This window comes from Molothrus ater, chromosome 13, assembly GCF_012460135.2.
Source record: "Molothrus ater isolate BHLD 08-10-18 breed brown headed cowbird chromosome 13, BPBGC_Mater_1.1, whole genome shotgun sequence".
NCBI classification, from domain to species: Eukaryota; Metazoa; Chordata; class Aves; order Passeriformes; family Icteridae; genus Molothrus; species Molothrus ater.
The window spans coordinates 20,336,601-20,362,584 of NC_050490.2; the positions used below are offsets into that span (position 1 = coordinate 20,336,601).

Genomic DNA, 25,984 nt, shown 5'->3' on the forward strand with positions numbered 1-25,984 from the left:
AGCAGCCACTGCACTGGGGAAAGGGAACATGGGGCAAAAGCCTTCACAGTGAAGGGCATCTTCCTGCCATGGCCTCCAGCACCTGGAGCCACAAAACTGAGCCAGGCTTGAAGGCATTTCCCTGTTTGCCCAGGTCTTTAGTTTAGCTTCACCTGAATGGGACAGTATCTGCATTGTGTGCAATCCCCAAGCTTCCTCATAGCTGTGGCCAGCTGCTCCTCCAAGTCCTGTTAAAGCCTATTCCTTGCCACGTGGCACAGGAGTCACCAGGTGGGAACACATTGTGACAAGCCTCAACATTAACAATATAAACACAGAGTGGGTGCTCTGGCTGTCACCTGGGCGCAAAGGCCAGAAGCACACCAACAAGCAGACAGATCCACTCTTGCTCGTTCCTGGCAGAGGCTGTAGGTGCTCTAGGATTATAAAGGCACCAATGCCTCAGTTGCTCAGGCAAACCACCAGCTTCAGGGCATCATTTCTGCCTGCAGCAGAAACAGGTCTGTATGGAGGGCACTGCAGGGACACCCTTGCCCAGAACTAGAGCACGGACTGAGTCAGTGCTGCAAGAGACTGGGCCCACCTGCCCCCATGCCTGGATCTGCCCAGCCCTGGCATCTCTGTAGGAGAGAGCCAGCCTCCATGGTGGCCTTGGGACCTCTGCAGCCACTTCTGGGACCAGAACAGGGTGGTACTGCTGCAAAAAATTGGGTCTGTTCTCCCCTAGACTGGCTGCAGGAGATGCTGCCAGAGGGACATCTCCCAACCCAGACCAAGGACACCGAAAGAAAACCACTTCCCTGCACTCTCCTACGGATTGTGCTCCACTGCTGACCCACCAACTGGAAAAGCACATGTGCCCTGGCCTTCCCTGGCTGCCAGAGCTGGCCTCACCCCATAGGGCCTCTGCCACACAAGCACGAGAGCACCTGCTCTGCTACTGCCAGTGAACTGTTAAAGCATGGCTCTGCCCCCCTGCTTCCTAAATTTCCCAGCCAGCTAGCAGATTTCATGGAAGATAAAAGAGGGTTTCCTCTTCCTTTGTTCGTAGAAGCCAGCAGAAGGTGGCAGGCAGAAAGTGGCAGACGTGGCAGTAGCGGGTTGTGACGCAGTTTTACCAACTTAAGAGAAACCATTATCTTCTGCGGCAGGATGTGCGCCCAGGGACATCCCGCACCAGCCGCTCCCCGACACCGTGGGACCGCGCAGCCCTCGGAGCTGAGACCTGCTGACACAGGCAGCACCCGGCTGCTCATGGAAAATCCCCAAGAAGCAGCCGTGGCCCCAGCCTTTCCCCACAGACACTTTACTACACCCACGCCACGAGGACTCCCGGGAGCTGCCCCCGCCTTGCCGAGCAGCACGGCGGAGGTCCTGCCCCGCCGCAGCAGCCGCGCCTCCCGGCGCTGGCCAGGCCGGGGGCTCCGGGGGACCGCGGCGGGGCAGGAGCTGTCTGTCCTTGCTGCCCGGGGCTTGCTGGAGCCGGCTGGCGGCGGGCAGAGCAGGGACACTGGGGCCACGGCCGGCTCCGGCTGTCGGGGGCAAGGGCGGACGGCGGGCTCTGCCGCGCCGCAGGGAGGAGCTGCACGGCTTCAGCGGCGGCCGCGGCCACCGAGCCCCGCTCCGCCCCGAGCAGCCGCGCTGGCGGCGGGCACAGCGCAGACCCCTGGCCCCACTGTGCACCAAAGCGAGCAGCGGTTTTCCCCGGCTGTGGGGGGCAGTTCGGCACAGGAATTTGCCGAGGGACGTTCCCCCGGTCAGCGAGTTGCGGGTGACTCTGAGCGCTCGGTGTTCCAGCAGCGGCTCAGCTCCAGCCCCGCACGGAGCGCTCCCTGCACAGAGGCACGGCGGCGCCTGCAGAGTCCCGGCGCCGTTCAGACACGGCCGGAGGCGCCAGGCGAGTCGCCCCCGGGCGAGCAGCAGAGCGCTATCGCGGCGCTGCCCGGTGCCCCCGCCGGCCGATGGCCGCTCCGCCGGTGCCTCGCCCTGACGCCACTTCGGGGGGAAACCCGCGTCGTGCGGGAGGGAACGGAACCTCTCCCGGCCGAAGGCGGATGCGAAAGGACCGGGGACTCCCCCTGACACCCAGCCGCGGGCCCGACACACCCCCCGCACCCCGGGCCGGGCCGAAACGCCGGCCCGAGAGAAGGCTCCGAGCAGCGGCCCCGGCCGAGCGTCACTTCCGGGCCCCGGATGGTCCCGGTCGCGGCGGAAGCGACAGAGGAAGAAGCGGCAGAGGTTCCGGTTCCGGGTGAGCGCTCGCGGCGCCGTTGTCAGCGGCTCCGCTCGGTTCGGCTCGGCCCGGCCCGGCCCGGCCCCCGCCCGCCGCCACCATGTCGGTCCCCAGCGCCCTCATGAAGCAGCCGCCGATCCAGTCCACGGCGGGCGCCGTGCCCGTCCGCAACGAGAAGGGTGAGCTGGGGGCCCGGGGCTCAGCGGGGTGGCCGGATGGGCGCGGGGCCGGGGCTGGGGCGGCGGGGGCGCGGGGCCGAGACCCCCGTTGACGGCCCGGCGCCCGCAGGCGAGCTGTCCATGGAGAAGGTGAAGGTGAAGCGGTACGTGTCGGGCAAGCGGCCCGACTACGCGCCCATGGAGTCCTCGGAGGAGGAGGATGAGGAGTTCCAATTCATCAAGAAGGCGAAGGAGCAAGAGGTCGAGCCCGAGGAACAGGAGGAGGAACTGGCCAACGACCCCCGGCTCCGGCGTCTCCAGAACCGCATCGCCGAGGACGTGGAGGAGCGGTGAGCGCTGGGTCAGGCAAGAGCTGAGCCCCCTTTGCCTGTCTGGGGCGGGGGGCTGGCACTCTGCTCTGCTGCAGGGAGAAAGTGCACAGGGCAGGAGCTGGGAACATGGTCCAGACAGTGCAGGAGTGTTTGTGACTTCTCATATCCATGCTGCACTGTGCCTGGGGCTGCTTTCCGGCCAGGAGCCAGCCAGATGCAGCCCATGTCCAGGTGTGTTTGTGTGGATGGTATCAAAAACAGGCACCAAAATAGAAATTAGTGCAGCGTGCTGAGGCTCAGGGTAGCGAGGAAGGATGGTGTCTCATGAAGTGTACTCTGGAATGGTGTTTCATGAAATGTGAACAGGGTGATAAGAGCCTCCACCACATTGCCCCTGCCCTCACGCAGGCTGTGCTCCGCTGCTGCCTGTGATATTTCCATCTCTGTCATCTGCAGAAAAACACCACTGAGTGCTGTTTGCTCCCATGGAGCTGTGGTTGGTTTTGTTTCCACTAACAGTCTTCTCATTGGGAACTCCATTCTTCCTTGAAGCATGGACAGGGAAGAGCTGCCAGTACCCAGCCACTGTGGCCTCCTGAGGGAACATATCAGTTGTGGCTGTGTTTGGCAGTCCCAGTGCTTACTGTGGCCTTGCTAGAAGTGATGTGTGAACAGTCCCTTTCCTGCAGCTCCCTGTGTCTCAAGTGCCATGTGTTAACTGGGGTCTCTTGCAGGCTGGCAAGACACCGCAAAATTGTGGAACCTGAGGTGGTTGGAGAAAGCGATTCAGAAGTGGAGGGGGGAGAAGCTTGGCGCCTGGAACGAGAGGACACCAGTGAAGAGGAAGAGGAAGAGATCGATGATGAGGTGTGTTTGCAGAGCCAGATAATGGGCCTAGGAAAGCTGTAAGGGCACAGGCTGGAGCTGCCCTTTGCATGGATATGTGGGCTGTCTGATGTATTTGGACAAGTGTCACACCTAGCCATGACTTAACTGGTGGGTTACCATCCTCTGGCATGGAACAGGATGCTGGGGGAGGCCACGCCACATCCAGAGAGGCAGGTGCATCTTCTCAAAGCCAACAGTCCAGACGTGACATGTGTTTCACAGGAGAGAGAGAAGTGGTAGCAGGGCTGGCCTCTGACTGCTCTGTGCTTGTCCCCATTAGGAGATCGAGCGTCGGCGAGGGATGATGCGTCAGCGAGCACAGGAGAGGAAAACTGAGGAGATGGAAGTGATGGAATTGGAAGATGAAGGTCGGTCTGGAGAAGAGTCTGAGTCAGAATCCGAGTATGAGGAGTACACGGACAGTGAAGATGAAATGGAGCCACGTCTCAAACCGGTCTTTATTCGCAAGTAGGTGATGGAAGTGCATGGGCTGGCCCTGGATCGTGGTAGTCAGAAGCTGGGGCCCAAGGAGACCTTGGTGCCATGGTCTCTTCTCACTGTGAGGAAGCCATTCACCTCTTTGGGGTGGGATGGGACGGTCACAGCCTGACAGGGCACAGCTAGGGAGCAAGGAACAATCCCTGCTCCCACAGCCCCATATCAATTACATTGGGTTGCTGTGACATCAAGCTGCAGAGTCTGACCAAAGGTCTTTGGCAAGGCCATACGGTGGCAAAAGGACGTGGTAGTCCCCAGAAAGGGGAGAGCCCCGGGACTTGACCCGTCCTTGGAGAGGGCAAAGGCTGAAAGCAGCTGCAGTGTGGGAGCCAGCGAGAGGCTGAGCCACTGCACTGGCTCATGGGAGGGCTGAAGGCTGTCATGGCTCTGCTCTTAGGAAGGACCGGATCACAGTGCAGGAGAGAGAAGCAGAAGCTCTGAAGCAGAAGGAGCTGGAGCAGGAGGCAAAGAGGATGGCAGAGGAGCGGCGCAAGTACACACTTAAGGTGCGGAGGGGTGGGCTGGAGGCCGGAGGGGGCAGTCACTGCAGCAAGCTTAGCTTGGACCTCACTGCAGATTGTAGAAGAGGAAGCAAAGAAGGAGCTGGAGGAGAACAAGCGCTCACTGGCAGCACTGGATGCACTCGATACAGATGATGAGAACGATGAGGAGGAGTATGAGGCCTGGAAAGTCCGTGAGCTGAAGCGTATCAAACGAGACCGCGAGGAACGAGAAGCGTAAGTATTGTCTGCTAGACCAGAGGCTGAGAGCCCACAGGCAGTTAAAACACCTTTTCCTCAGGCTGCCCTTTGGCAGCAGGTCCCAGCTGGACTGAATGCCCAGAGTTCCTCCTGCCTGCCCTCAGGGTGCCTTTGCTCCCTAGCAGTAAATGTGTAAGCTCTCAGGAGGCACCTGGGGACAGCCTCTCTCCCAGGAGATGCTGTGGGGACGCAGGGTCTCAGGAGCTTCTCTCCCACCCAGCATGGAGAAGGAGAAGGCAGAGATCGAGCGTATGCGGAACCTGACAGAGGAAGAGCGCCGCGCTGAGCTCCGGGCCAATGGCAAGGTCATCACTAACAAGGCAGTGAAGGGCAAATACAAATTCCTGCAGAAGTACTACCACCGTGGCGCCTTCTTCATGGTGAGTGTGCTTAGGGCCAGGCCTGGCTGCACTGGCTGCACATGTGAGACCACAGGGCCACCTTTTCCCTGTGGGGAGCCTCCCCTCTCCCACGGTGCCCTGGGGCTGGGGGTGCCCTGGGACAAGAACCAACCTTCAGAGGCAGCATGGGGCTGAAGCTGACCCAGAGTAACCTCACCAGAGCATGTCAGGTTAGGAGTTCACAGTTGAAATGGAGCTGAAGCTGCTGAGCTGTCCCTGTGCTGGTGTTCGGGCTGACAGACCCAAGTCATCTCTGCACAGGCCACTGGAGAAGCAGCCTGGGGAACAATGCTCACATCTCCCACTCCAGCAGGAGTTAATAGGGCTGCAAGTACTGTGGCAGCCCTGGCAGAGCAGCAATATGACCTTCAGGCAGCTTCCCCCACTGCTGCCAAGAATTGCTGGAACCTTTTAGGCTAAGCAGGTGTGTCCTCCTGCAGGATGAAGATGAAGAGGTGTACAAGAGAGACTTCAGTGCTCCGACCCTTGAGGACCACTTCAACAAGACCATCCTGCCCAAAGTCATGCAGGTGCGTGTCATGCTGGCAGAGGGTGCCCAGCCCGGATGCCAGGGGGTGGGCAGGTGGGAGGAGCTGGTCCTGCATCCCCCTGAACAGCTGCTCACAAGCTCCTCTGCTCCCCAGGTCAAGAACTTCGGGCGCTCGGGGCGGACGAAGTACACACACCTGGTGGACCAGGACACCACCTCCTTTGACTCTGCCTGGGGCCAGGAGAGTGCACAGAACACCAAGTTCTTTAAGCAGAAGGCAGCGGGGGTGCGGGATGTCTTTGAGAGACCCTCGGCCAAGAAACGGAAAACGACCTAAGAGCATGGGCTGGAGGGTCTGGTGTGGCAGCTGCTGGCAGGAGGGCGCTGCTCTGCCAGCTGCCAGAGCCTGGGCAGGGCCAGAAGGGACATGTTCCAGGACTCCTGTGGTGGCAAGCCCTTCCCCTGCCTGTACCATGCCTACCGAGATGAGATGTGCCACTCCCTGTGCTGAGCAGTCCCGATGGGTTCCTTGCCCACACAGTGTGGAAGATGATGGCCTGTGGTGCTGGCCAGGCTGGTGGCCACACTACGTCCCAGCAACAGCCACTGTGGAGCCTTGGCAGTGTCTGGCACGTTGCAGCACCACCCCTGGCTTCAGCACATCCACTTCTGGAAGAATTACAGGACTTCTACAGCTCTCTGGTCTACAGCCCCTTGCTTGTACTGTACCAGTTGTCAGTCTGGGCCCTGTTTTGAGGTGGTCATTGGTGACCCTATCTCCTCACCATGGTCTTGCAGGGCTTGGCTTTTCTACCTGTGTGGGGTGGGAGGGTTTGATTAAAGATTGGATTTTCTTACACACTCTGGCCCCATTTTTCTTAAAGACACGGCCATCCTGTTCTAGTGCCTTCCTTGTGAGCCATGGTGAGCTGGGGCAGCACAGGAGGCACCAGCCTGGGCAGGGCATGCACGATCAGCTGTCACCACTGCCTCAGGCCTGTGCCTGGGCCTGTCCAGTCTGTACTGTCCCGGGGCAGAGATTAAAAGAGGGGAAAGCAACACATCTCACTGCTCAGGCAGGTCACTTTGTCCTGCTCTCGTCATGGGGGTGCCCAGCTGGCACTGCCAACACAATGCCACATGACTGGGCCCCACTTGTGGGTACCGTGCACTCAGGGCCAGGGGCATGTGCTCAGCACTGTGTAGACTACAAAGACAGCCCAGTCCCACCAGTGCCTTTATTGGTATGGCAAGAGGCCCATGCCTGGCAGCCCACGGCCCCCCAGCTCAGTTGGTGAGGGTGATGAGAGCCTCCACCACGTTGCCCATGTGCTCGCGCAGGCTGCGCTCTGCTGCGGCCCGTGATATTTCCATCTCTGTCATCTGCAGAAAAACAGGCACAGCCCCGTACAGCACCCGCAGGGCCCTGGGGGACACCCACCCATGGGGACACTGGACTGGCCTCAGGGCAGGATGCCCCGGCCTCCTCCATGGGTGCACCCAAATCTGGGATATGTCACAGCCTGCTTGGGGTCCCGCCCCTACTCACAATCAGCTCTAGGTCCTCCTTCTTGATGGTCACTTTTGCCAGTTCTTTCTCCCTACGACAAGAGATGGACAAACCTCCGGTGACCAACAGTCCCCGCTGGCCCCTGCCCCGCTGCTCCGTCGGCCGTCAGGTGGGCAGGAGCGACCCCTCGCCGCAGCGTGGGGCTGGGAGGGGCCGGGGAAGGGCCGGGATGTCACACAGGGAAGCGGATGCCTGGGTCGTGTCCCGAGTGGTGACAAGTTGCAAGACAGGCACTGCCCCGGAGCGAGCGCGGACGGTTACCTCTCCTGCTTGGCTTTCTGCTCCCGGGACCTCCGGTCTCCGATCACCGACATAGCCTGCCAGAACGAGCGCGGTCACCCCGATGCGCGGCACCGGGCGGGTCAGCGCCACGCCGGCGGCACGGCCACCGGCACCGGCACCGGGACGGGCGTGCAGGCGCGGCTGTCAGCGCCCGGCTCGGCCCCGCTGCAGGCAGCGCCCGGCCTCCCACCCTGGCCCGGTCCCGTCCCGCCGCCGCACCGTCTCCAGGTTGGAGCTCTGGATCTCCTTCTCCTCCGCGTAGTCCGTGACGCGCTCCAGGTCCGCCGCGCCGCTATCGTGCTTCCGCGGCTTCTCGGCCGCGCGCCCGCCCGCCCCATCGCTGCCGCCGCCGGAGCCGTTCGGCTCCGTCTCCAGCTCCAGCTCCACATCGCCCTCCGCCGCCATGCCGCCGCCGCCGCGGCCCGCTTCCGGTCACGTGCGCCGCCAGCGGGGGCGGCGAGCGGCGCGCGCCGCCAGAACCGAACGCGGGCGAGGCCGGCTCCAGGCCCGGCCCCGCCGAGCGGGCACGGTCAGCGCTCCCCGGCGCTCTCGGGGCTCCGCGCAGCTCGTAGCTGGCAGTGCCGGCACTCCGGGCCGCTCGCTAGCAGCGGGCCGCCGGCGCTGCCGAGGCGCGGAGCCGGCCGGGCGGGCGCGGCCCCGCCGCTGCCCGCGAGTGCCCTCTGGCGGCGCACCGGCACTGCCGGGTCAGCCAGCCCGACATGGCCGCCGCCGCCGCCATACGGATGGGCGGACGGGGCAGCCGCGGCGGCGGCCTGGCCGGCTCCCCGGGCGCTGCCGGAGGCGAGAGGCGGCCGGGCTGTGGCCGTGCTTCCCCGTGCACCGGTGCCGGGCCGTCGGAGGCCGTACCGCAGCGCGGCCCCGGCTGCCGCGGGCACGGGCGGGCCCGCCCCGGCCGCTCCCTTGGCGCACGCGGCTCACATGTCACCCCCCCGGCCGTGGGGACACCGCGGGCCGGGCCGGGCCCCGCGCTGTGTGCGCTAGCGGAGATCTGTGTGATCGCCGCTGTAGCCGCGGCCCCGCCATCCGCCGTGTCTCAGGGCTCTGCCAGCACAAAGCCTGAGTGGCTGTGGAGCAGCTGAAGAAAGGTGACGCCAGCCCCAGCGTAGAGCCCCCTGCATCCCCTTGCTTGTCCCCAGCTCCTGCCGACCCTGGGCCATCCTGCTAGCCGCTGGATGCGCTTCACGCCGTCCCGCTACCCAGCGAGGTACCTCTGTCCCTTGGGTGCCCGGGGCTCCCCCCTCCAGTAAACTCCGCATGCCCCAGCCCCTCCACACAGCTGTATGGTACCGCCCTGGGATCAGGGAGACATCGTGTGCAGAACACAGGTGCCCCTCATGCAAGCTCATGTCCAGGCCACCTGCCAGGGCCTTGTCCTGACCAAGGATGGCCGGGCTCTGGGCAGGGATGCCCAAGACCAGGAGTCACTGGACAGTGCCCATTGAGCACGCCAGGGGTGGTTGCCTGGAGGGAACAGCGAGCAGATGGCAGGGCGGGCCGAGCTGACAATCCCCTAATCCCATCAACGCCGCGGGGGCTGAGCAGAGCCGAGCTGGGCCATGGCGGGCACAGCGGCACGGGGGCACCTCCTGCACCCGCTGCTTTTCCAGGTGGGACTTGGGGTCCGGCGGGGCTGGGAGCGGACTGGGAGCAAGGCTGGGTGGGCAGGGTGTGCTGGGCCGGGCTGGGGAGCAGTGCTGGTCCCCTGGGATCCCCGCTGACCATGCCCCTCCCCAGCTCTGCTGCGGTTGTCACGGGCTCCGCGTGTCCACGAGCACGCGTATCCTCTACACGCTCCTGCACGTCCTGGCCTCTGCTGTGTGCTGCCTCATGCTGTCCCGCACTGTGGCCCAGGCTATCACAGAGAAGGTGACAGAGGGAACCGGGACACCCAGGGTACCAGGAGTATTGGGGGTCCCAAGGGTACCATGTATTCTGGGGGTACTGGGGTGCCACGCACATCAAGGCACCCAGGGGAGCACTGGACATGCCAGAATTGCCATGGGCATCAGGAGTACTGGATTCTGAGGATACTGGGATGGTGGGATAGTGACAGGGCTGCTGGGAATGCCAAGGTGCTGGAGGTCCCAAGCGGGAAGGGGTGCCAGGGGTACCAGAGATGCAGGATTTGCCTGGCATGCTGGGGGTCCCAGCAGTCCCAGGGTACTGAGAAAGGTACCGGGAATGGTGGGAATATTGAAAGTTTGGATGTGCTGGATGCCATGGGCACTGGGGGATGGTGGGTGGACACACCAGCAGCCCTGTCCCATCAACCACCGTGCCTGCCAGGTGCCCTTCTCAGTGGTGCTGTGCCAACACCTGCCTGGGGGCACAAACTGCGAGCAGCTGGTGGGCTCCTCGGCCGTGTACCGGGTCTGTTTTGGCACTGCCTGCTTCCACCTGGCACAGGCTGCCCTGCTGCTCAACGTGCGCTCCAGCTCTGACTGCCGTGCGCAGCTCCACAATGGGTGAGGATGGGCCATGGGGCTGGGACAGGGTGTCCTGGGATGGGGCTGCCAGGGGCTCTGTCCTACTGACGTTACCTGCCCTGCAGGTTCTGGCTCCTGAAGCTTCTGGCGCTGGTGGGCCTCTGGGCCGCAAGCTTCTTCATCCCTGAGGACAACTTCATCCAAGGTGTGCCCCCACCCTACCTGAGCTGGTATCCTGGGCAGCCCTTTTGTGCCCCACTTGCCCTGTGCCATCTCTACCTCTGCCCTCTTCCCCCAGCCTGGCACTACACAGGTGTCTGTGGGGGCTTCGCCTTCATCCTCATCCAGCTGGTGCTGATCACAGCCTTTGCACACACCTGGAACAAGAACTGGTGAGTGCTGGGGTGCTGGGTGGGTACCTGTCCCCTGCCATTGCTCATCCACTTTTCTGCAGGCTGACAGGAGCTGCGCAGGACAAGCGCTGGTATCTGGCTGTGCTGTTGGCCACGGCCACCTTCTACACCCTTGCCTCTGCCGCCTTTTCCTTCCTCTACAAGTTCTACACCCACCCAGCCGCCTGCCACCTCAACAAAGCACTGCTTGCCATCAATGGCAGCCTCTGTGGCATCATGTCCTTCATCTCCATCACACCATGTGTGCGGCTTAGTGAGTACCACACAGCACAGCGTGCTGGGGGCTGCCATGCTGCATGGCCAGCTGGGTCCTGTGCTGACCGTGGGTCCCAGCTCAGGGCCAGCACTGGGGCACTGGAGGAGAACCCAGTTCTGGGTTCCCGGCCCTTCCTTTACCTTGGCACAAGGCGTTGGATGGGCGAGTGGCAGGAGGGGACTGCCCAAGGCCCCCTCAGAGCCCCACCCACCAGCTCATGTTACTCCAGGAACTCCAGTAACACCTCTATCCGCACTCTTGCAGAGCAGCCGCGGTCAGGGCTGCTGCAGTCCTCAATCATCAGCTGCTATGTGATGTACCTCACCTTCTCTGCACTGTCCAGCCGCCCCCCAGAGAGAGGTGGGTGTCCCTGTCCACCACCAGCAGTCCCCACCGTGATGCACGCCCTTCTCACCTCCACCTCCCTGCAGTGCTGTACAAGGGGCAGAACCTCACTGTCTGCTTCCCGGGGGTTGGGCAGGATGAGCTGCAGACAGAGGACACCACCGTCGCCGTGCTGGGTGCTGCTATCATGTACGCCTGCGTGCTCTTCGCATGGTGCGTGCTCCCTGCCCAGGCACAGCCGGGCTGCCAGGGCTATCCCGAGGGGTGGCAGGGCAAGAGCAGGTGGGGCATTGGTGGGTGGACAGGGGCAGCACAGCAGAGCTCCTGTGGCCGTTGGGAATCCATGGGGCAGGCTGGGAGCCTAGCACAGCGTGATGGGTGCCTGTGTTATGATTTCTGCCTCTCTCCTGGGCACAGCAATGAAGCCTCGTACCTCGCTGAGGTCTTTGGGCCCCTCTGGATGGTCAAAGTCTACAGCTTTGAGTTTAAAGTGAGTATGGATGCTGCTGTGCTCCACGTCCTCCTGCTAAGGGCACCCCAGACCCACCACCTCAAGGCCGTGTCCCAGCCCCAGAGAGGGGCAGGTCTGTCTAGCAAAGCACAGAGGGCTGCCCACACCACCTGCCCTGGCATCAGGCAGGGCTCAGCCTGGCCATGCTGGCCACGGGGCTGGGCAGTCAGCACTCTGCTCTCCCTGCAGAAACCTTCCTGTTGTTTCTGCTGCCCTGAGAAGATGGAGGAGGAGCTGAGAGGTGAGTGCAGTGTCTGTGTGGGAGTGGACAGAGCCTGTGTTCCAGCCTGGGAGTGCCATGTCCCCACACTCCCGCAGGCACCGAGCAGACATGTGAGCAAGTAGAGGAGAGTGCCAGAGGACAGTTCATCATCGAGGATGAGCAGGACCGGGTGGTCTACAGCTACTCAGCTTTCCACTTTGTCTTCTTCCTTGCCTCGCTCTATGTTATGATGACACTCACCAACTGGTTCAGGTAGGGCTCTGTGCTGCTGCCCAGCCCTCCCTGCTCTCACTCCAAACCTCTGTGCCAGGCTGTGACGGCATCACCGAGCTGGCACCTGCTGGGGATGCTCAGGGCTCTGTGCCCGCAGACCTGCACTGCCCCAGTGGCAGCTGTGCAGCGCAGCAAGAAGGGCTGGAGGGCCCTTGGAAGGGACATGCCCAGGGGCACGTGGCCACTGGGACACAGGGTGATCTGGTGGCTGCAGCAGGCACTGGAACCCCCTGTGCTGGCATCCTTTGGGTACCCAGCCCTGCCCTCTCCCACCAGCTATGAGAATGCAGTGCTGGAGACCACCTTCACACATGGCAGCTGGTCAACCTTCTGGGTGAAGGTGTCCTCGTGCTGGGCTTGTGTCCTGCTCTACCTGTGGCTGCTGCTGAGCCCCTTCTGCCTCCATGGCTCCCCACAGCACCAACGCAGCAGTACAGGGCCACGCATCGTGCGGCGCCGACGTGCTCCACAGCGCATCAACGTCTCCACATAGCCCCTGCCAGGACCAACTGCGCCCAGGGCTGGTCCCTGCTGTGCCCTAGCCCTGCTTGGTCCTCCTGGCCTCCCCTGACCCCCTGTCCCAGGAGACAGCAGCACCTGAGAGCTTGAGGGGAACATGGGAGGTGGATGCCAGGGACAATGGCCCCGTGCTGAGCCAGGGCCACCCAAAGGGCCAGAGCCAGCTGGTGGCAGGTGCTCAGCCCACAGCCTGGTTGCCCTGGCCTCACTGGGTGCAGTGGGGGAGCAGGGCTCTGCCTTGGCTGCCACTGCCATGGTGCATTCACTGTAAATACCTGCTTGAATACATTTTTATATAAAATTCTGAACTGAGCCTGTGCCATTGCCCTGCGCAGGCTGCTGCCATGGGGATGGAGGGAGGGGGTGCCAGCTCTGTGAAACACCCCGAGTCAGCAGCATTGCTGCAAGTCCCCACAGAACCTGACCCAGATGAGGGGTTCTGCAGGCAGCGCAGGCTGTCCTCTGGGGAAACGATGCCTTGCTCACACCTGCTGCAAGCACAGGCCACTGGGCAGCCTGCCACAGCACTGGCATGGACCTCTGGGCCAGCCCCAGAGAGCCCCATGCCACCCTTCTGTCCTGCAGTTGAGCAGTCACAGCCATTGATGCTGGTGGGGAACAAGACGGAGCTGTGGCCTGGCAGAGAGGGGGCACACAGACCAGAGGCAGCTGGCCATGGCGAGCAGCAGCTCCTCAGGGCCCCCGGGGTAACCAGGGCCCCGCTGCCAGCCCCAGCCTCCGGGCTGCCTGCCCTGCGAGACCAGCGCCAAGGACGGCACCAGCGCGGTGGAAGGCGGCGCTGCCTCTGGCTCGGCGAGGAACCCCGGCTGCCGCGGGACCCGTCGCCGTGCTGCCGGATCGCGCTGACGCCACTATTATGGCCCTGCGGGGAGGTGAAAAGGCTGATCGGCACCGGCCTCAGCACTGGGCTGGACCCCGTCGCCAGGCGCACGGCTCCGCGCTGCTGCCGGACGGGCAGCCACAGCTGGGCCCGCCCCGGCCGTGCCGCAGCGCGGCTCTCCCCCGGTGCGCAGGCCCGGCCGCCATCTCTCCACCGCCGCCCTCCGAGCGGCCCGGAGCCCCGGCTGCGCCCCGGCGCTGTGCTGGCCCGCTTCGCTCCTTGACGCTGCCAGCTCTCCCACCCGCCCCGGGGCGCTCGGCCCTCAGCCCCGCGCTGAGCCCCGGGTGCTGCCCCAAGGACCGCCGAGGCCCGACCCCACCTTTGTTCCTCACCGTCAAGATGCCGCCGCTTGACTCCGCCACGGCCGCGCTCGGTCCTTCTCCGCGGACGCGACTGCTCCGCCGGCAATACCCATGCTCGCCCACCCCCCGCCCGGCGCACGGACGAGCAGACGCAGCGTGCAGGGCTCCACAGCTACTTTAATAGGGAACGGCGCCGCAGGGCGCGGGGCGATGCCGGGGATCCCGGCGGGACCCGGCCTGAGGCGGCGCGGGGCATCCTGCCGGCGGGACCGGCCCTGGGGCGGCAGCCCGGCGCGGCCGCCCGTTACTTGTTGCCCTCCTTCTTCTCATCGGCCTTCTTCTGCTTCTGCTGCATGATCTCCGAGTCCCTGCGGGGAGCGCGGCGGGGCTGGCGGCGGGGCCGGCACCGCCGCGGGGCGGGAGCAGGGAGCGGGGCAGGGGAAGCCGGCGGGCCGGCCCGGCGCTCACCTCTGCTTGCGGGCGGCAGCCGAGAGCCCGTCGTCCCGCCGCTTGCCCTTGCCCGAGTCGCTCTGCTTCTTCAGGTTCTTCTGCCGCGCCAGTTCGCGCTGGTTCCCGCCTGCCACAGCGCGGCCGCCTCAGTGCAGCCCAGCCGCGCTTACGGGCCGCGCCGCCACCCCCCATACCCGGCCCGATCACTGCCCGCAGGCCGGGTCCCGGCGCGCCGGCGGATCAGGGCATGGCCCCTAACCCCAGCCCCGCCGCACTCCCCAGGTCCCAGAGCAGCCTCCCACCACACTCGTGAGCCGCAGCCCCCTTTTCTTTCCTGCCTTCCCCCCCAACTCACGGGTCATGGCGCCGCTCCCTCCCACCTCCACTCCACCGCCACGTCCCGCACTGACCCCCCCCGCGCCCCGCCCCGCGCCGCGCTTTAAGGGATGCCACAGCCAATCACTGCGCCGATCCACCCCCCGCTGCACTCCCATTGGCGCGTCTCTCCGCCAAGGCCCCGCCTGATTGGCCGCGGGCTATGGCCTCCCTTCTGCCGGCGGGGGCGAAAAAACCGGAAGGTTGAGCGCACGCGCCGCAGCCGCCTCCGCGCGACAGGATGCAGGCGGGGGGAACCGCCCCCTGCTGTGACGTCACGAGCGGGAGCACCGCCCGCGGGGAGAGCGGTGCGGGACGGGGGGCGGGCGCCTTCCCGCCCCTCCCGCTCTCCCCGCCCCAGGGAGTGTGGGGCGATGTGGGGAGGAAGGTACGAGAGCTCTTCTATCTCCTTGGTCAGGCTCTAGGGCGCTGCGGGGCCGCTCAGATCGCTCCTTCCGCCGAGGGCGGTGAGGGGGATCTATAGGAGACACGTCTGTAAGCGCTATCCGCGCCAACCGGGTGCGGGACGGGCATCCGTCTCTGCACAGCCCACGTCGCCTACGCACGCGGGGCTCAGCGGCGGCATCAGGTCGTGGCGGGGATTCTGCGGGCTGGTGCTGGATGGAGGGCTCTGGCGCTTCGCCAGCCGTGAGAGCTCGGTGTGGATCACCTGCGTACAAGGGGCGGTGCGGTGGGACACCCAACCCACCGACTCCCGCGGGATCCTCTTCCTCCCCGTCGCTCCTAGTACCAGGTGCTGTGGGACCACCGCCCCCCCTCGCACCCCGCCTCCCACACCTTGCTGGCCGGGTCCAGCTCCAGGGCTCTTTTCAGGACGAGCGCCGCCTCTGCGTCCCGGCCCTGCTCTGCCAGCAGCTGCGGAGAGAGGAGCGGAGGGTGGCTGGACGGCCCGGCCGAGCGGAGCGGGGCGGTGCGGGGCGCTGCGAGTCCCACCTGCCCGCGCCGCAGCAACGCCCGACCGTTGTCAGGGCAGATCCGCAGGGCCGCCTCGCAGGCTGCCAGCGCCTCCTCCGCCCGCCCCAGCTTCAGCTCGGCAGCCGCGCAGTTGTTGAGGCACTTCACGCGCTGCTCCCGCAGCTCCTCTTCCTCCTCGGGCCCGGGTGGAGCTGCGGGGCGAGTGGCGATCTCAGCGCTCCAGCCCCGCAGCCCGGGGCCCTCCCTCCCGCCCGGTCTCACCGGCGGCGGGGCCGTCCAGGGCGCGCAGGGACAGCCGGTACGATCGCAGCGCCGCGGCGAAGTCACCCCGCGCGAAGTGGAAGTTGCCCCGCTCCCGGCGCTGCGAGCCCAGGCGCAGGCGGACGGCGGGCGGCAGCGGCTGCGGGTCGGGGCCGTCCCGCACCTCTAGCAGCGTCACCTCGAACAGCAGCGGCGCCTCAGGCGGCACGTCGGGCTCCCTGCTGGTACAGCACCGGCTACCCGCGACCCCCGCCCGCCCCGGTCCCCTGCGCTGCCGGCCCCACCGGCTCTCCTCCTCCTTTCCCCGCCTGTCCCTCTTGTCCGCCCCGTCCGTCTGCCCTCCCGCCCCCTGCCTGCTCCAGTCCCCGCCTACTCGTTCCCCCTCCCGTCCGCCCTACCTGCCTGGGCGGCCGTAGGCGTAGGGGAAAGCGGCGAGGAAGAAGGAAATCTCCCCGGGCTGCATGGTGGGGACGCCCAGCTCCAGAGCCTGTGGACAGGCACGGCGGGCTGGCGGGTCGGAGCCCAGGGCGGCGCTGAGCCCGCACGGCACTGAACCGCGCACCGGTTCGGGCTCACCTCCACGACGTCCCCGTGACCCGGCACGAAGATGAGCCGCGGGTCCCGCTCCACCAGCCCGCCGTCCTCCAGGGCGCCCAGCACCTTCACCGACACCTCCTGGCCCGGCAACGGCCGCGGCCCGCCCGGCCCGGCCCGCACCACGCGCTTCCGCAGCAGCCGGTCCTCTGCAGGGGAGGAGGCGCTGAGAGCCGAGCCGGGAGTCCCGAAATTGGCACTCCCTGCTCGACTCTCCCCGGTACCGGCCGTCCTAGCCTGGGCCGCCGGCCCGGCTGGTCCTGAGGCCACCCATCGGCACTCACCCGTCAAGTCGCTCCAGCCGTCGGAAGCGAAAAGCGGCCCGAAGCCGCCGGGCCCCGGCACTGCCAGAGCCTCCAGCCGCCGGTAGAAGAGCTGCTCCTCCTCGCGCACCGACGGCACCGCGATGGCGGTGTGAGGCAGCCGGAACCGCACCCGCCGGTCCCGGCCAGGCCCCCGCGGCCGCCCGCCGGCCCCTGCTTCCCTCTCCGGGGAGCCGCCGGGCGACGGGCCCGGCATGTCCGCCCTCGGCCCTCCTCACCACCCGCAGCTACCTGCTGGCCTCGGTCCGGGCCCGCCCGGGGCTCGGCGGCGAGTGCCCACGGCCCCCAGCCCGCACCGGGAGTGTCTCCGCCGGTCCCGCCGCGCCGCGACTGCCGGGGGTTGCCCGGGCCGGGGACACCGCGGAGCGCATGCTGCCGCGCCGTTACCTAATGCCGGGAAGCCGCTCAGGGGATTAGTCCGCGCCGACGGCAAAAATAGCTGGCCCCGGGCGAGCCCCGCCACAGGGCTCCCGCCGCCCGCCCCTGCCCCTCGGGACCGCCCGCCCGCCGCCGCCGCGGCCGAGCGTCTCCGGTACCGAGGCTGCGGGCTGGGTCTCTGGCATTCCCTGCTCGGGGGGAATGTGTTACTTTGGGTGCTGGCTTCTCCTTTTCACACGACCAGCTCTTCACGAAGGCCTCACTGAAAGGTCTGCAGCCATCCTGTTTGCCAAGTATTCCAGGCAGCAAATACACAAATCCTTCATCAGATGCCCTTTTCTCCTCACTTTGAAGCTCAGTACCTTCAGTGCACTTGCAGGACAGCAAGGGACAGCTGGGCAGCCACCAGCACAGCGCTTCCTCATCCTCTGTCCATCCTGACAGAAAGTTTTCCCAGGCCTGTGCTAACTTCACCCACGCTGCTCTGAGCACCAGCAGTGATACTATGGGCCAAACATACTGACACGTTTTACCTGTGTTCAGTGCCTCAGTGGCCACCAGGGCAACAGTCACAGAGCAGGAGCAAGGCCAGGATTAGAACCACTTTCCTGGCTCTCCTTGGCTTGATAGAGAGCACTGTCCTGCCCACCAAGGAAGCAGCACTCCCGTTTGGTGTTACATGGGTAATTGTCAGATGTCAGTGGAGCTGACTACTCCTGCACCAGCTTCAAAGCAGATTTAGTGCTGCTGCTGAGTGAGGCCCTTGCCAGCCTGCTCTGTGTGCCTGCACTGCTGCAATCCCACAGTCACAGTGTGCACCATGTACCTCTGAACTCACCAGGGCAGCACACAGCAAAGGCACTTGTGACCACAGCTCCCCAATCCAAAATGTGTGTAAAGGCAGCACCTGAAGCCCAACACATCGGGACATCTGTTGCTGCTACATTCTGGAGGGGCTCAGGCAGCTGAGGAAAGAGGATAATGGGCTAAAAGCTAAAGTCAGTGACTAGGAGGGCTCACTGAAGGGAACAACTTGCAGCAGGAAGCTGCTGCCTATGAAGAACAGGATCCCACTGCTAGGTCTGATGGGCTTCCTCAGGACAGGGACACTCGGTCTTAAGGGGGTCATTTTATTGTTTCACTTCTCCAAATGTACAAAAAAAATTAGAAAATAACTGTACCCCCACCCCCTCCCAAACCACAAAACAAACCTGGGGAGCCCCACAACAGTGCAGCTAAGAGACGGCAGAAAATTAAACATTACTAGATACAGCAGCTCGGGCCCCTCGGCCCGCATGGCCACTGGCTCTCCACAGCCCAGAACTGGCCCCAATCTGACCAGTGCTTCCCCAATTCACACAGAGCTCATTCTGACAAGGTGGCAAGTAGGTACTTTACAAATCCTCCTTCACCTTCTTCTTGGATTTCTTGGATTTCTCTTCCTCCTGCAGCATGGGAGTGTTGGTTGCCTCCCGCTTCAGGTAGCTGATGAAGTCACTCACTTCTCTGCCTCCCTGCAGAAAACAAATGACAGTCAGGCAGGAGCTATACCCACGATGGACCTACCCTCTCCTGAAGGGGGGTTCAGGTGCTTGGAGGGAGACCCTGGTGACTGCAAGCAGAGCTCTCCCCAGGGCCTACAACTCAAAGTACAATGCTCCCAGCAGGTGCCATCAGGTGTGTTCCCAGGGAAACAGGACACAGTGCCACCCCCAACTCCAAAGAGGCTTGAGTATAATTAGAACACCGGTATGCTCTTCACTTCTTTACAAAGCATCAAGAACAGCAAAATACTCACCTCATACTTCTTTGGACTCTGCTTCTTGCCAGCTGGAGCAAAATAGATGGTGGGGAAACTGGAGAGAGAAGAAACACATGAGTTCCTGAGATGCTCTGATTTCCATCAGACCAGCCCCAACTGAAGGGACTCATGCCCCACACTGCCCTGGATTAACATGGCACAGCTTCAGTGGCTCTGAGGCACCAGGTGTGGCCTTCAAGAGCCCAGCAGATCTGGATGAGCTCACAGGTTCAAGTTTGCTAGCTAAACTGCTTTTGGAATAGCAAGCTCAGATTTGTTTTCACGCTGCCAGGAACAGAATCTCAGCAGATTCCAAAGCAGCAGGACAGGCCTCCAGGCAGAGCCAGGACACCAGAATCCTGGAGAAGCCAGGCAGATCAGTGTATTTTGTTTTCACTCTTGATTTCTCCACATCAAGCCATTGCCCAGCAGTCACCTAGCTATTGCCTGGCAACACCCACACCCTTCCACATGAGGCTCTTTCAGCTCTTCAGTGCTGTGCCTGAAATCAGACAGAGAGGGACTCATGCACTGACACGTGGTGTCACAGCAGTCACACCTACCCTCGGACTTCATAGGGAGAAGGCACATCATTGGCTGTAGCGTCCATTTTGGCAATGATGATATTGGGATCTTTGCTGAGCTGTGGGTAGAAAGAACCCATCAGTAACCAATTCCAAAATCCAGGAACCCAGCAGTCAGCATGATTTGGGACAGTGGTGTCAGAGGACAGTGCGTAGGGGAATGCCACTTCATCAACCCCCACTACATGGGAGACAATCATCATGCAGAGGGAAAAGATCCAAAAAGAAACTTGGGCAGTCGAGGCCAGTCACTGAATCCTAGAATATTCCTGTGCCCTAGCCAATAACACAGACTAAATATACCAGTGTGCTTGCTACCACAGATCCTGCTGCAAGATATCTGCACTCTGCAAAGAAACCAAAATTTGTAATCCTCAGGAAGGCACAATTACACCCCATTATCACAGAAGCTGCAAACGACCTGCAGGATTATTTAGTGCTGCAAAATTCTAGTTCACGTTTGTAAGAATCTCGCACTTACCTTCTCCCCCAATTCTTTGTATTTGGGCTCCAGATTCTTGCAGTGGCCACACCACGGTGCATAGAACTCTATCAGGACATCTTTGTCTTGTGCATTAACTATTTCATCAAAGTTCTCAGCCACCACCACCTGTAAGGGTTGATCACACCAGTTAGTTCCTTCCAAGGCAGAGATGGGGTGATGACATGACAAGCTCCACACACTCCACCCAAGCCTGGGTCTCCCACAGCTGCACAGCAAGCAGCAGAACCAAACACAGCACTCCTCATCTGCAGCATGCAGGTAAAAACCTGCTGTAAGTTACCAGCACTATCTCCAAGTGAGGTCTGCATACGGTGTCCTCGCAGGAAGATAAAGCCTTTTCTTTTTAATCCCAGCAAGCAATCAGCAGGACTGGCTGAGGCCGTCCCCATCGCCCCAAAAACATCTGTGAATCCAGTGACTCGCACTCCTGTGTAAGGCTCTCATCAAAAAGCCAGGCCAGGGAATGCTCTTACTCAGGGCAGAATTGCCTGGAGGGTGAAAGGCAGGAATTGTACCAGATCCCAATGATGAAATAAACAGGGAGATCCCTAAAATAGTGGTCACAACCAACAGGAAGACCATGCCATGAAGGACTGAGCATAAGCCAAGAGGGCAGGCCTTTGTGTAAGCCCTGAAAATCTGGATGCTGCTGCACTCACAAAGCACGTAACTGCTGGGGCCAAGCAGCAGTTACTATGCTGAGAGAAAAAAAACAGAACCCAAACTGCAGGCTGCATGTCTCCCTCACCTCAGAAAGCTGCAGTGGAACAAGAGAGTGAGTAATTCCTCTGTCTGTCAGCACAGAGGCCTCTTGAGCTGCCATCATGCCTCACTCCCAGCACTTCACACAGGCACAGGAAGCTGCTGCTGAGCAGTGTCTCTGCAGCTGTAAGCAGCACTCACCTTTACAGGGCCATCGTTGCTCTCAGGGACAGGCTCTGATTTCAGGTATTTTTTCAAATTTCCATCAAAGTAATCTTGCAGGAATCTCTCCAGAGCCTTTCCGTCACGGCTGAAAGAAAAGTGATGTTACAGCCATCATCACACACACAGGATGAGAGAGGGAAACTTTCAAAGCTTATTTAAGCTACTTCCACCCACACAACAGATGCCACCTTCATCTCTGACAGCACCAGTCTGGGGCTGGCTTAGTAGACCCCAGAACAAGTGCAGTGATGTCCTTAAGGGCTCTGACAGGAGGCTGGATGCACATCCCATTCAAAGTTTTAGGCATTCCAGCATTCTTCGGGGTTTTTTTTTCAAAATGAAAGGTACAATTAATTCTTCTGCCCTTTATGGCACCCTAATTCCTAACCAGAATTTCAGGATCTTGAATTAAATTCTCTCCCTTTATATAACAGCAGGGACTGCAAGCTTTCTAAAGAGTAGGAAAACACATGAGTAGGAGCCATTTTGACCCAGCAATTGCTTCTTCCAGCTGCAACAGCCAGCTTTCCTGTTTCCTCAAAGCTAACAAAGTATCATCTGGTCAGAGACCTCTAGACCAAAGTCCATCAAATCAGACCCATTACCATCAAGTTCAAGAACTCACGAGAACTCTTCTTGCATGACATATTTATCTCCTTTGGCAGTTCTGATGGCAACGACGGGGGCCTCACCCACACTGCTGTCCAGACCAAACTCAGAGAGCTCGTGGCCAAACGTCTTTCGACTAGCAACAGCATAAGACAGTTTGTGGCCAGCATCCAAGAACTTCTTTGCAATCATCATAACTCTGAGGGAAAAAAATAAACAAAACCCCAAAGCGTTATTTCTTTGAACATTTTCTTCTACATGATGTAACACCCTTCAAGGTGACATACACATCAGACTAGGAATTCAGTGGCACAGTGTGCTCTTCAGAGCCAAGTCCTGCAGAAATGGTGCTGAGAAGCAGACCAGTAGACTCGTGTGATGACTGAGGCAAGTGTTGCACATTTCCATCCCCCTCCCGCGTGAGCCCAGGGTCTCAGGCATGAAGGGCAGAACTGTACAGCACAGCAGTGAGGCAGTCTGTGGGTAAGGTCTAGGTTCCTAAGGACCAGGGATCCAAGAGCAATCACACAGGATTTCAGAGGACTGTCACCCAAGCTCTGGAACCGCAGCAAGGCAGGAACAGCACAAGGCCCGTTTACCCCCACCACTCCCACCTGTTGCGCCAGTAGTTGGATCCCTTGGCATTCTTCTCATAGTCAACATCGTAGTATGCCACCAGCAAGTCCTTGCCCTGGATCAAGTCTTTGTTGTCTTCAGTCATGTGAGGGCAGATGCCAAAGCTGTCAACGAGAGAGGTATTAGCAGAGTCCATGACCCCAGAACAGGCTTGACACAGCACACTTGCTTCCCACCCAGGAGTTAAATGCCAGTGATCAATCCGGCCCCAGGAAGAAACACTTTGCTCATTCCTGTACCAGGTTTTTCTGAGAAAAATCTCCATCTCCGGCCACATCAGTGGCTAGAGCTGACCCAGTTAAGGCCAAAGCTAGCACAGCTCTCACAGGTTCAGTTTTTAAACAGAATGGTTAGAATATGGAGAGTGTATGCCAACAGCCACGCCAGGTCTTCAAGAAGGTGTCCCCAAAGGGAAGCAGTGCCAAGACATGCAGCAGAGGTGGCAGCAATGCAAAAACAAGCTCTGACAGGACCAAAGCCAACTGGGGCCATTCTGTCACATTTGTTGGTGAGAAATCACTCACATGTTCTCCTGGATGAATTTCTTGATCTTTCCACTGGTGATTTTGTCTTCTGGATACTTGACAGAGCTCTCCTCAAACTTGTTGGTCAGGCGTGGAGGACGGAATAGGACTATACCTCTGCGGGAAAACAGGTATTAACAATTAGTTCAAAGTGTCCCTGGGAGTCCAAGGACAGCAGCCAGATAAGACCAAAACCCACTCTCAGTAACAATCCCCACTCACCATTCATAGCTCAAACAACACTGTCTAGTTTCTTGATGGCACTAGTGCACTAGGTGTACCTGTCAGAGCCTTCTCCATGATTCAGACAGGCCACAATGAGAACAAAACTCTCACCATAACAAGGAATATGGAAACAAAATGTCTCTGTTGAGATACTTTCCCCCCAGAGGCAGACACAAACACTTCAGAGACCATTTACACCTTTCTATCTCAATTCAAAAGAAACACTACCGTCTGGTGGCGGGGAAGAAACCAGACCTTAAGCTTTGTTTAGAAACTGAAACCAGTTAAGTGGAATCCATGAATTTGTTCCAAATGCCTAAATAAGAAGAAATCTTTGTATTAAGTAACTTACTCTCCGTCTTCCTTGTACTTGTGCAGCAGCTGCTCCTCGGTGGTGTGTGCAAAGCGGTAGTTATCCCTGAGGCTGTTGGCTGCTTTCATGAACTCCGAATAAGCATCCCCAGATGCATCACCAAAGAAGCCTGCAGCAGAAAGGCAGACTGTGACCTCAAACCAACCCAGCTCTGGACCCTCTGCAGGTCTCAGCATTTCTCTCTACAATGCACTGGATCAGTCCTGAATCCAGTCCTTCAGTGCATGCTGAGGTGTTTACCTTCAACAGCTTCTCTCTCATTTTCCAGGACCTCCTTGCACCACCCCCCTCCCCCATTCCAGCAGCAGAAAAGTTACTCAAGAGAAGCCCAAATTGGCCATTCAGCCAAGGACAACTGTCCCCTGAACACCCGGACATCCACTGGTGATTGTGTAACAGCCACTGGCACTTAATAACGGTAAGTTTAGGAATGCTGGTTAATACTCATGTGCTTATACCTACAAGATGGCACCTGATTTGCACCATCTGCTGCTGCCACACGTAACCACAGACACCCAATGCCAACAGCCCTCTGATGCCACCAGAGCAACAAACGCACCCAAAACAACCCAAAGCTACCTGTTGTCAGCCAGCCAAGAAAGCAACAACCTTTGGAAAACACATACTGTGGTGGTGGGGGAGCCAACGAAGCCAGATGGCCAAGAGAAAAAAAAAAAAGAAAAGAAAAAAATTTGGAGGTAATACCCAAAGGTCCTCAAATGCAATCTCCCACTTGCAGCGGGACGAGCCCCAGTCAGAGCAGGCTGCTCAGAGCTTTGTCCAACTAAGTTGTGAAAATTTCCCAGGCTGAACATTTTAAAATCCCTCTGGATACATGTTCTAGGCTTTATTGCTTTAATTACCAGCAGTGGTTTTGTTCACGTGCATCTGGAATTTCATTTGCTGCAGCCTATGGCACTGCCTGTGCTCTTTGCACACCAGCTCCCAGAGCCCACTCCTTTCACCACCTCTACTCACCCACGACAGAAGCATCTTTATCACCAATGAACTTCTCAAACTCAGCCACAGAACTGAGAGCCACTGAAGCAGGTCCCGCCTGTTTCTTCAGATGACTGACAATCCCATCTTGAAAGATTAGTAAAATAATTAAAGGGATCAATACCAAGTTCCACAAGATATTTTTCAAGCTTCCTAAACCAGAAATTGTTTCTGCAGAATCCACAAACATCTCCCATACAATAAATATGTGAACTGAAGGACTGCTCCCATCAGCTTCACACAGGAGCTTTCTAGCATCCTGGGAACTAAGAGCTAATGTGGAAACCTTCACCTTTAAAGGAGAGCTTTAAGGGAAAATAAACATCCCAGGCTTTGTCAGTACAAAGAGTTCTGGAGAGAGTTGAGGGTGTATGTGTAGGTGTGAACCCTCTCTGCATCCCTGGCTGTTACATGCTGCCTCCTGCAGCAGCTCAGCAAACCGGACACTGCCAAACAGTTCTTACCTGCTGTTCTGGGCCCATCATAGGTCCCTGCCTCTTCTCCATCTCGAAAAATCTTTAATGTGGGATATCCACTGACTCCATATTTGTTACAGGTGTTGGAGTTTGCTGTACAGTCAACCTAAAGGAAAAGAAACCTTGCTACTGAGACTGAGGTCCAGCCCTAACACACCCATCCCAAATAAGGGACTAGAGGGATCTGTCACACACTGCCGGTGCTCAATAGCCCAGACTGGGAAGGAGGTAGCACAGGTATAATGAGATGCCTGGAGAAATATTTGAGAAAACACTGCAAGACTAAATAGTTTCAAATTCGACCAGACTACACACTAAAAAAATACTAAAAAGGATAGTTTCTTGAAATCAATGACATGGAATTTCTCAGCCCCTTGTCAGTCCCAAAGTTCATATAACATTTGAAGAAAACAGGCTGACCTGACCAGGAGGCCATGGTGCCAAGAGTCCATGCCACTTCCCGTAAAGAAAGAGAGATACCCTGATTTGAGAAAACGCCACGAGTTCTGTGCAGAAAAGAAAGCTCCTAGTCAGGATGCCTCAGTGGGTACGTGCAGCACGGTGCTCGCTCTCAGCCTCATCACACAGCTCCGAGCAGGCCCATTTCCCCGGTTGGGGCGAGCCCTCACACACCCTGTGCACACCCGCCGCGCGGCTGCGGCCCTGCAAGGACCGCCTTCCACATTATTTCAGGGCTCCAAGGCACCAAACAAACGGCGTCCGCCAGGCCTGCAGAGCAGGAATGCGGTCGCTGGCCGCCCCCGGGTCTGCCCCAAGGCGGGAGCCCGTGCTCACCTTCACGAGAGGCACGATCCCCTTCAGCCGGGTCGCGGCCGACTCGTACTCCGGCGCCAACCGCTTGCAGTGTCCGCACCTAGAGGCACGGAAGGGAGTCAGACCGGCCGGGTGCCCCTCGCGGCCCGCCCCCGGCCCCCCGCCCCCAGCGGCCCCTCACCAGGGCGCGAAGAACTCCACGAGCACCAGCCCGGGGCGCTCGGCCAGGCCACTCTCGAAATCGGCATCGCTCAGCTCCACTACGTCGGAAGCGCGAGCGCAGAGGGCGAGCAGCAGGAACAGCAGCAGCGCGGCAGGCAAGGCCGGCTGCGGGGGCCGGGGCCAGGGCCGGGGCGCGGACATAGCGGCAGGAGCGGCGGGAGCGGCGGTCCGAGAGCGGCGGGGCCGGGAGCGGCAGCTGAGGGAGCGCC

General features: G+C 60.5%; 6 protein-coding genes across 7 annotated transcripts; 2 read left to right on the forward strand and 4 right to left on the reverse strand.

Moving 5' to 3' along the window:
- The first annotated feature begins 2,254 nt into the window (after positions 1 to 2,254).
- MFAP1 (microfibril associated protein 1) lies at positions 2,255 to 6,622 on the forward strand. Its single transcript, XM_036389825.1, has 9 exons — positions 2,255 to 2,412; positions 2,522 to 2,741; positions 3,458 to 3,590; positions 3,892 to 4,079; positions 4,507 to 4,615; positions 4,686 to 4,846; positions 5,091 to 5,250; positions 5,712 to 5,801; positions 5,916 to 6,622. The coding sequence occupies exons 1-9, from the start codon at positions 2,334 to 2,336 to the stop codon at positions 6,096 to 6,098; spliced, it is 1,323 nt and encodes a 440-aa protein (XP_036245718.1). The 5' UTR covers positions 2,255 to 2,333; the 3' UTR covers positions 6,099 to 6,622.
- A 363-nt stretch (positions 6,623 to 6,985) lies between these two features.
- HYPK (huntingtin interacting protein K) lies at positions 6,986 to 8,173 on the reverse strand. The gene is made up of 4 exons (XM_036389824.2): positions 7,833 to 8,173; positions 7,593 to 7,648; positions 7,311 to 7,362; positions 6,986 to 7,144 (listed from the first exon to the last, which is right to left on the reverse strand). Exons 1-4 carry the CDS (start codon positions 8,016 to 8,018, stop codon positions 7,049 to 7,051), a joined length of 390 nt encoding a protein of 129 aa, XP_036245717.1. The 5' UTR covers positions 8,019 to 8,173; the 3' UTR covers positions 6,986 to 7,048.
- A 339-nt stretch (positions 8,174 to 8,512) lies between these two features.
- SERINC4 (serine incorporator 4) lies at positions 8,513 to 12,908 on the forward strand. 2 transcript variants are annotated; one of them, XM_036389823.2, is made up of 12 exons: positions 8,513 to 9,241; positions 9,369 to 9,500; positions 9,921 to 10,099; positions 10,186 to 10,265; positions 10,359 to 10,452; positions 10,515 to 10,726; positions 10,994 to 11,089; positions 11,161 to 11,287; positions 11,492 to 11,564; positions 11,775 to 11,826; positions 11,904 to 12,060; positions 12,358 to 12,908. In XM_036389823.2, the coding sequence occupies exons 1-12, from the start codon at positions 9,191 to 9,193 to the stop codon at positions 12,572 to 12,574; spliced, it is 1,470 nt and encodes a 489-aa protein (XP_036245716.1). In that variant the 5' UTR covers positions 8,513 to 9,190; the 3' UTR covers positions 12,575 to 12,908. The 2 variants fall into 2 exon arrangements, with proteins under 2 accessions (XP_036245716.1, XP_036245715.1); XM_036389822.1 differs by lacking the exon at positions 8,513 to 9,241 and having other exon boundaries at positions 9,427 to 10,099.
- Positions 12,909 to 13,960: 1,052 nt separating this feature from the next.
- On the reverse strand, positions 13,961 to 14,685 carry SERF2 (small EDRK-rich factor 2). Its single transcript, XM_036389632.2, has 3 exons — positions 14,609 to 14,685; positions 14,272 to 14,380; positions 13,961 to 14,171 (listed from the first exon to the last, which is right to left on the reverse strand). Exons 1-3 carry the CDS (start codon positions 14,613 to 14,615, stop codon positions 14,108 to 14,110), a joined length of 180 nt encoding a protein of 59 aa, XP_036245525.1. The 5' UTR covers positions 14,616 to 14,685; the 3' UTR covers positions 13,961 to 14,107.
- A 229-nt stretch (positions 14,686 to 14,914) lies between these two features.
- LOC118690996 (peptidyl-prolyl cis-trans isomerase FKBP8-like) lies at positions 14,915 to 16,938 on the reverse strand. The gene is given in 8 exon segments (XM_036390021.1): positions 14,915 to 15,106; positions 15,195 to 15,298; positions 15,427 to 15,504; positions 15,583 to 15,755; positions 15,826 to 16,043; positions 16,224 to 16,332; positions 16,335 to 16,568; positions 16,704 to 16,938. Coding segments are annotated over 8 exon segments (1,188 nt in total). The 3' UTR covers positions 14,915 to 15,069.
- A 1,298-nt stretch (positions 16,939 to 18,236) lies between these two features.
- Positions 18,237 to 25,984, reverse strand: PDIA3 (protein disulfide isomerase family A member 3). The gene is made up of 13 exons (XM_036389820.2): positions 25,735 to 25,984; positions 25,575 to 25,653; positions 24,768 to 24,885; positions 24,283 to 24,390; positions 23,284 to 23,413; positions 22,707 to 22,823; positions 22,161 to 22,286; positions 21,563 to 21,745; positions 20,914 to 21,022; positions 19,987 to 20,115; positions 19,485 to 19,564; positions 18,919 to 18,976; positions 18,237 to 18,634 (listed from the first exon to the last, which is right to left on the reverse strand). Exons 1-13 carry the CDS (start codon positions 25,914 to 25,916, stop codon positions 18,515 to 18,517), a joined length of 1,539 nt encoding a protein of 512 aa, XP_036245713.1. The 5' UTR covers positions 25,917 to 25,984; the 3' UTR covers positions 18,237 to 18,514.

What these genes read in the sequence shown, in the direction of transcription:
- MFAP1 (XM_036389825.1), top strand. Translation starts at nt 2,334, where the DNA reads ATGTCGGTCCCCAGCGCCCTCATGAAGCAGCCGCCGATCCAGTCCACG. An exon ending in AGGAAGAGATCGATGATGAG is followed by an intron (nt 3,591 to 3,891) that starts GTGTGTTTGCAG and finishes TGTCCCCATTAG; the next exon opens with GAGATCGAGCGTCGGCGAGG. An exon ending in TCCTGCCCAAAGTCATGCAG is followed by an intron (nt 5,802 to 5,915) that starts GTGCGTGTCATG and finishes TCTGCTCCCCAG; the next exon opens with GTCAAGAACTTCGGGCGCTC.
- HYPK (XM_036389824.2), bottom strand. Translation starts at nt 8,018, where the DNA reads ATGGCGGCGGAGGGCGATGTGGAGCTGGAGCTGGAGACGGAGCCGAAC. An exon ending in AGAGCTCCAACCTGGAGACG is followed by an intron (nt 7,649 to 7,832) that starts GTGCGGCGGCGG and finishes TCGTTCTGGCAG; the next exon opens with GCTATGTCGGTGATCGGAGA. An exon ending in CAGAAAGCCAAGCAGGAGAG is followed by an intron (nt 7,363 to 7,592) that starts GTAACCGTCCGC and finishes CTCTTGTCGTAG; the next exon opens with GGAGAAAGAACTGGCAAAAG.
- SERINC4 (XM_036389822.1), top strand. Translation starts at nt 9,699, where the DNA reads ATGCCAAGGTGCTGGAGGTCCCAAGCGGGAAGGGGTGCCAGGGGTACC. An exon ending in CGTGCGCAGCTCCACAATGG is followed by an intron (nt 10,100 to 10,185) that starts GTGAGGATGGGC and finishes CCTGCCCTGCAG; the next exon opens with GTTCTGGCTCCTGAAGCTTC. An exon ending in TGAGGACAACTTCATCCAAG is followed by an intron (nt 10,266 to 10,358) that starts GTGTGCCCCCAC and finishes CTCTTCCCCCAG; the next exon opens with CCTGGCACTACACAGGTGTC.
- SERF2 (XM_036389632.2), bottom strand. An exon ending in GCTGCCGCCCGCAAGCAGAG is followed by an intron (nt 14,172 to 14,271) that starts GTGAGCGCCGGG and finishes CGCTCCCCGCAG; the next exon opens with GGACTCGGAGATCATGCAGC.
- PDIA3 (XM_036389820.2), bottom strand. Translation starts at nt 25,916, where the DNA reads ATGTCCGCGCCCCGGCCCTGGCCCCGGCCCCCGCAGCCGGCCTTGCCT. An exon ending in TAAAGATGCTTCTGTCGTGG is followed by an intron (nt 23,414 to 24,282) that starts GTGAGTAGAGGT and finishes TTTCTGCTGCAG; the next exon opens with GCTTCTTTGGTGATGCATCT. An exon ending in TCCAACTACTGGCGCAACAG is followed by an intron (nt 21,746 to 22,160) that starts GTGGGAGTGGTG and finishes TTTTTCCCTCAG; the next exon opens with AGTTATGATGATTGCAAAGA.